At 39.9% G+C, this 7,237-nt stretch overlaps 1 protein-coding gene across 3 annotated transcripts in view; it reads left to right on the forward strand.

Annotated features, from left to right (window-relative positions):
* The window catches only part of LOC143280085 (rRNA N(6)-adenosine-methyltransferase ZCCHC4-like), a 28,775-nt gene extending 21,953 nt beyond the window's left edge, over nt 1-6,822 (forward strand). For all 3 annotated transcript variants that reach the window (XM_076584602.1, XM_076584599.1, XM_076584601.1), the window contains exons 9-13: nt 342-469; nt 1,590-1,665; nt 2,459-2,582; nt 6,007-6,076; nt 6,498-6,822. In XM_076584602.1, coding sequence (XP_076440717.1) covers nt 342-469; nt 1,590-1,665; nt 2,459-2,582; nt 6,007-6,076; nt 6,498-6,567 — 468 coding nt within the window. In that variant the 3' untranslated portion in view covers nt 6,568-6,822. The remainder of the gene's footprint in view (nt 1-341; nt 470-1,589; nt 1,666-2,458; nt 2,583-6,006; nt 6,077-6,497) is intronic.
* The last annotated feature ends 415 nt before the right edge of the window (nt 6,823-7,237 follow it).

Genomic DNA, 7,237 nt, shown 5'->3' on the forward strand with positions numbered 1-7,237 from the left:
ATCTGACGATCAGTATCAGGAGTGCAATAGGTACTTTCAAAAACACAACATGCTAGTCTTGAAAAATATTGTGTGCCCAGTTGGGCAAGTTCAGTAAGGACATCAATTGCCCAACATGATGATCTACTGGGCAGTCGGACAGCCATTAATGTCAAGCCCTGCAGTGTGACAGGTGGACTATGGAGTTTGAAGTGAACTTTGAAATGCATTATGACTGAAGCACACTGTCAGTGGAGGTGGGCTTGATTGACACGTGCAGTATGACTGGTGGAGTGCAATAAAACTTGAAATGCATAATGATTGAAGTGAGGTGGACTATGACTGGTGGACTCTGATTGCAGGTACCATATGACAACCACAACCTGTTCCAGAATGTGAGGCAAGGCGGCAGGAAGAAGGGCAGCCCTGTTCGCATTTTCACCAACCTCCCCCTTCTCTCCTTTCCTCTTCCTTCTTCTGAAGGTTACTGGTGAGTGCTTCAATATCTGTTAGTGGTTGTCTTTTTATGCTTTAGAATGTACACACTCAGTACATAAGAGCAGTGTGTGCGTAATTTCCAAACATTCCTGTGATGTTCAGCAGCCCCATGCTACCCTATTTCATGTTGTTATATTCTTCTCTGTCTCCTTTTCTGTAGATTTATGGTCAAATGTAGTGGTTTACAGCCAGAATACATTCAGAAACTTAGTCACATGCTAATTTGTCTTCTCACTCACTCGGGACAACAAGTTTTCTCCCTTGCTTTTCCCCACAGATGGCCCATTTGTAAGGGTTTGGGAAAAAATTACAAAAAATACAAAATACAGAGTAAGAAAATGACACTTTCAGAACTGGTTTATTACGTGTTGGGCTATTACATATGAAAAAAATCAAAATTCTCATCTTATTTTTACAGTTTTGCCATTATGTAGAAAATAATGCCAATTTTTCACCCCAAATCACCATACCCATGCTCGCTTTCTGCACTAAATTCACTTTCTTCTTCATCATCATCCACCTCTTCAATGTCCGACCCTTCAAGTTGTAGCATTTCAAGTACTTCAGCAACACTAAAGCATTGCTGTCGCTGCCTTGTTCGCTCCAAAACATGTTGAGAAGAACCCGCTTTGCTAACAGGCTGGCTCGCGAGCAGACAGTGACTTTGTTAGCATGTGTGCGAGACAGGCTGGCCAATCATACCATTTGGTTGGGGAGTGACCCAGAATAGTGCGCTCTGCTTGGTTAATCACAAAATCACATGTACAGCGCGTGATGGATTTTTATTTTTTGAAAATGCTATTCCATTCCGTCGTTGGAAACCGAATACATTTTATGTAGGAATGCTCACGCATTCGGTCGTCCGGAGGAGTTAACTGTCTTTTCTTTTCTGTAGATTTATGGTCAAACATAGTGGTTTACAGCTAGAATACATTCAGAAACTAAGTCACATGCTAATTTGTCTTCTAATTCCAATGTCAGAGTAAGGTTGAGCTCAGAACGCATTGAAATAAAGTCACTTGAGTCTTTGCCCCTTGTTGCACCCACCACCAGTTCTCTTGTGCTCTGTCTTCGTGTTGCCACTTCAGTGCATGATCAGTGTTTGTCTGCAGGTTCTGTGATGTGTGCCAACGCTTCAGTGCTCCAGAAAATGCACACTGCTTCAAGTGCAACAGCTGTACCTCAAAGGTAAGGACCTTGTAGTTAAAAACTTTGTAAGAACAAAGTGTGACTTGCCTGAATTCTTTCAGAGTTATTCACCCAGAAAATAATAATGCATGGTTCAGGCTTGTGTTGGTTAATGCAAACTGTTATTATCCAGTAAAAAAAAAAAAAAATGTGTGTGTGTGTTGATTTCAGTGTCTTTGTTTTAAAGGGAAAAAATGAAAGAGAGAAGGGAAACCATTATATGTTCAGTCAACTTTTGCTAATGTACTGGTCAAAAGAAAAACAAATATTCTACAATTTAAAGAGGTTTTTTTTTTCTTTACCCTTATGTTCGGTAACTAAGTTTTCATACATGTATATGAATCAGTGCAATGCAAGACTTAAGATGATGTATGCCATATGCTATAAATAGCCAAACCTTGTTGCTGTTTCAGCAGTTGGGGTTGGGTTTCTCACTGTTGCTAAGGAAATGGATTATTTCTACTTTCTCAGCTTATGTTTAACATTTTTTGTCTTGCCTTTACAGAGAATGCAGACGCACTTACATAGATGCACACCCATAGATATACCTTTCATTATGTGAACGCAGACAACTTGTAGATGCCACAATCAGCACTGTACGCATAAACACGTCATGCATTACCTGGCTGTCTGTGTTACAAGTTTGCACAGCACAAGCCTACAGACAACACACACATTAGCGCCTATATGCTTGCACACACATGCAAACACGCACACATATGCAGATGGTCTGTTGGGGTAACATGGAGAGGTCACTCTTTTCTGATTGCTGTTTATCACTTGTCCTTATCAGGACGGTACAACGTACGCACACTGTGATGCATGTGGGAGGTGTGTCAAAGCAACACGTGTACATTGCCCATCCTGTGGTGTCTGTGATTTGCCTGAACACATATGTGGTCAGCGACGTGGAGATGGTAAGTGATACATGTTGTCTATATTGTGTTGTATTGTTTTGTATTGTATTGCATTGTATTGTACTTTTTTTTTTTTTTTTTTACAAACAATTCCCCATTTTGAAATTCGGGGAGAGCGCACGTCACCACAGCACTGCACCACCCCTCTTTCTGTTTCATGTTTCTGTCTGCATGTGCATAATTGCTTTTCTATCGGAGTGCATTTTTCGACAGGGACAACTCTTTTGCTGCCAAGGGTTATTGTATCATGAACCCAAGTGAATGCTGCACACAGACTTTGGTTTATTGTCTCATCCGAAAGACTAGCACCCAGACCACCACTCAAGGTCTAGTGTAGGAGGTAGGGGTAAAAAAAAAAAAAAAAAATCCTTGTCTGAATGTTGGACTGGGACCTATAGGCACTGGTTTCCTAGTTGGGCGCAGTACCTCCAGGCCACCACACTGTGCATGCTGTTGAAGCACCTGTCAGTGCTGTGATCATGACGAGGAGCTGGAGGTGAGGGATTTATGTAGTCAGCCCTTGACTTCTTCTTCTGCGTTCACTCGTATGCACACGAGTGGGCTTTTACGTGTATGACCATTTTTACCCCGCCATGTAGGCAACCATACTCCGTTTTCAGGGGTGTGCATGCTGGGTATGTTCTTGTTTCCATAACCCACCGAACGCTGACATGGATTACAGGATCTTTAACGTGCGTATTTGATCTTCTGCTTGCAAATACACACGAAGGGGGTTCAGGCACTAGCAGGTCTGCACATATGTTGACCTGGGAGATCGTAAAAATCTCCACCCTTTACCCACCAGGCGCCGTCACCGTGATTCAAACCCGGGACCCTCAGATTGACAGTCTAACGCTTTAACCACTCGGCTATTGCGCCCATCGTCAGCCCTTGACAAAATGCACTTTGACCCAAAACTAATTGCTACATGAACTGTTTCTGTTGTAATATGTTTACTAAGACCTTGTCTGCATATTTGTAAGAAGAAAATTGTGTATGCATTTGTTTGCATAATTGTTTTATGATGATTTAATTATGTAATAGATGTTTAAACAACAATAAGTCAGACATGTATTTTGCTGAAAATCTTGTCATGTTGCATCTCTTTTTTTTGGGGGGGGGGGGGGGTTGAAAATTTCACAAGACAGGTTCCAAATATTGAACAAGGGGCGAAGCCTTTATAGCTCATGTGTGATTCCAGTTGATTTCAAAACTACCAGAAAGAAACTGAAAAAGCAGTTGGTGGGAATGGGGTGGGGTGGGTGGTGCACCAGTTCTTACATTTGTGGAGTGTTGGCCTAGAGGTAACGCATCCACTTTGGAAGCAAGAGAATCTAACTGCACTGGTTCGAATCGCACTGGCAGTCACCAGCATTTTCTCCCCCTCCACTAGACCTTTAGTGGTGGTCTGGATGCTAGTCATTCGGATGAGATGATAAACTGAGATCCCATGTGCAGCATTCATCTAGCACACGAAAAAGAACCCACAGCAACGAAAGGGTTGTCACTGGCAAAATTCTGTAAAAAAAAATCCACTTGTATAGGAAAACAAATAAATTGCAGGCAGAAAAAAATACAAAACAAGAGGCAAAGCCTTCAAGACTCACTTGTGCTTCACACTTTATCCAGTAAAGGAATCATGAGGAGGAAAAAAAAAGATATTTAAAAAATCTTTGAAAAGTGCTCTGTATTAAATATGACAGATAAGATTGGGAGAAAAAAAATTGTGTAAAAAAAAAAAAAAAAAAAGGCATGCAAGTGGGTTCAACCACATGACATATGTTCTGTTCTGATGCAAGCAGACTGATACCCAAGGCTGTGGCACATTTGACCTCAAATGACTAAATATAAAATCAAAGCAATGTCAATGTTTTCTTCTTCATGTGATAGATAGATGTGATTGTAGTGGATGTAATTACGCCGTTTAAATCATGTTTTTTGTGTGTGTTTTATTATATCTCAATTATTCTTTTATTTCGGTGGTAAAGGAGACGTTGCCATCTCCTTCAAGCACATTGCAACACATAGTTGATAGTTGATCTCTAGATCTGCACAAGCCAGTCTACAAAGGGCTGAAAGAAGCAATCAGTTCAATTTTTCTTTTATGTTCATTCCAGTTAATTCAGCGTCCACTTAAAAATATTTATATGCAGTTAAAACATGTCAATAGTGTAGTTAGTATCACTGTAAGTGTTCTCTCCAGAATTTGTGTTTCTTTCCTTTTAATTGTGAACAAGAAACACAAGGTCATGTTGTCTTCGAAAACACCCTACCTTCTAGTCGGCCAAAGTAAGTGGAAGCGGTTTTTAAATTTTTTGGATTTTGGAACACATCTCAATGAAATAAACCGTTAATGATTTGGAACTATGGCTTAATTCGGGAGACTTTAACCTGTTGTTGGTATGACTGTGAAGATTTTGGTTCATACTATGTTCAAGCCAATTTTGGTATTGGCAGACTTAAGTATTTCCAGAGAAAACGGCAATGTTAAAGTTTAGTGGTTAAAGGGTGGAGATTTTTACGATCTCCCAGGTCAACATATGTGCAGACCTGCTAGTGCCTGAACCCCCTTCGTGTGTGTAAACGCATGCAGAAGATCAAATACGCACGGTAAAGATCCTGTAATCCATGTCAGCGTTTGGTGGGTTATGGAAACAAAAACATACCCAGCATGCACACCCCCGAAAACGGAGCATGGCTGCCTACATGGCAGGGTAAAAATGGTCATGCACGTAAAAGCCCACTCGTGTACAATGGAGTGTACGTGGGAGTTGCAGCCCACGAAAGCAGAAAAAGAAGAAGAAAGACAATGTGTAGACTTCAGAAACTGATCTAAAAGGAAACGCTGACTGACTTCAGGTGGTGGAGGGGAAAAAAAGAAAACTGTTAACTCCAAATGTCACTAACCACACCATTCAGTGACAGTCCATCATTTACAATTCACCCAAAAACAGGCCCGCTACAGTTATGCTTCAAACCGATTTGCCTCACAACTGTACCAATTTATATTTAGGCTGCACATTAGCAGCTGTGATAAGTTGTTTAGGTAGTTGTGAAATTATTTCATGATCCCCCATGAGATTTCCTGAAATAAACATATCTTGCCTTGTCTTGGATCTGCTGTGGCTTAGACTGTCTAGCACAAACTAGCAATAGGTTTATAAAAAAAAAGAAAGAAAAAAATGTTTTACAGTGAACATAGATATAATTCAATTGATTTGTGAAAAAGACTGGTCTCATTGTGATTTTTTTTTTCTTCTTCTTCTTTTTTCAAATTCTTATACATTTATTATTGTACCTACGCATCTGTTGAAGCAGTGGTAAATCCTTCCTGGTAAAACGAAAATGTGATGCTGACTACAACTTGGGCAGTCAGTATCGAGATAACCTTGTTTGTATCTGTTGTTGTGTCTCTTCTGTGCAGGTTGCCATATCTGTGGAGATTTGGATCACAAACGGCGTGAATGTCCCCAGAGAAACAGTCCTAGCACTAGGTACGGAGTGCACAAGGCAGAAATAACATCCACTCACTCTCTGTTGCTTGTAGCCCAGCCCACACTGTGTCATAATTATCAGGGTTGAACTTGCTCTCGCTGATCAACAGTTTTCAAAGATCATTTTAGACTCCCTAAATTCCCTTTCTCATAATGTTTTGGGTTTTTTTCTTTTCCATTTTTGATAGAAGATGTAAAGCTGTTATTGATTTTATGAATGTTGTTTTGAATTTAAGGAAATGTTTGTCAACCAACAATATGAATGATTTATTTCAACATTATATCGTCTTTTTCCTGTGCTGTGTTACTGTTACAGTTGTAACTCATGAACTGTACTGGTTATGTGCAGACATGCACTTTCAGTGTTATTTTATGATTGCATTTATTTGAATTTAAAACTGTTAACATATCTATGTTTCAGAATTTATGAAGGGAAAAGATCGGCAAAACAGGCACAAGTCATCCCAAAGAAAAAGAGACGCACAAAATAACTCTGATTCACTCTGTGTGTTTGTGGTGCATGTGACAGCCATGTGTGTGTATGTCTCCATGTGTGTGCACATTTGTTTATGTATGTGTGCTTTCTGTGCTTGTGCTTTGCTTTTTTCCTGACACATTGTTTATGAAAAGTTCAAGTAAATGACCGCATGTGTATGAGATGTGTATGCACAATTGCATGTGTGTGTATGTACTTTTTTTCTGACATTTTGTTTATGATGAGTTTAAATAAATGATCAAAAAGAGAATCATTTGCCTGTTTTTGTGTTGAAAAAAGGTTTTTTTTCTTTTCTCTATCCCATTTTCATCTTGTAAGTGTAAAATAATCATCAAAAACACATCTGTTATGTCCCCGTACGTCGTGGGTGTGAAATCACCCAGACAAGTGTTTTTGCTCTGTAACTCAAGTAATATTGAAGCCACTTCCACATAATTTCATGACTTTGTCCATAATATAGTTTACTACATATCCACTGAACATTATTTTCTTTTATACATAAACAAAGAAGTTATTAATCAATTAATGTCCCAGTACGTCGTGGGTGTGACGACACCCATATTCCCAAAGAATAAACCTTGCACGCCGTACGTCGTGGGTGTGGAGCCACCCATGCAAAGCTTGCGCGCCACACGTTGTCGACGTGACGTCACTTGGGCTCGCTA

This window comes from Babylonia areolata, chromosome 3 (genome assembly GCF_041734735.1).
Source record: "Babylonia areolata isolate BAREFJ2019XMU chromosome 3, ASM4173473v1, whole genome shotgun sequence".
Lineage (NCBI taxonomy): Eukaryota > Metazoa > Mollusca > Gastropoda > Neogastropoda > Buccinidae > Babylonia > Babylonia areolata.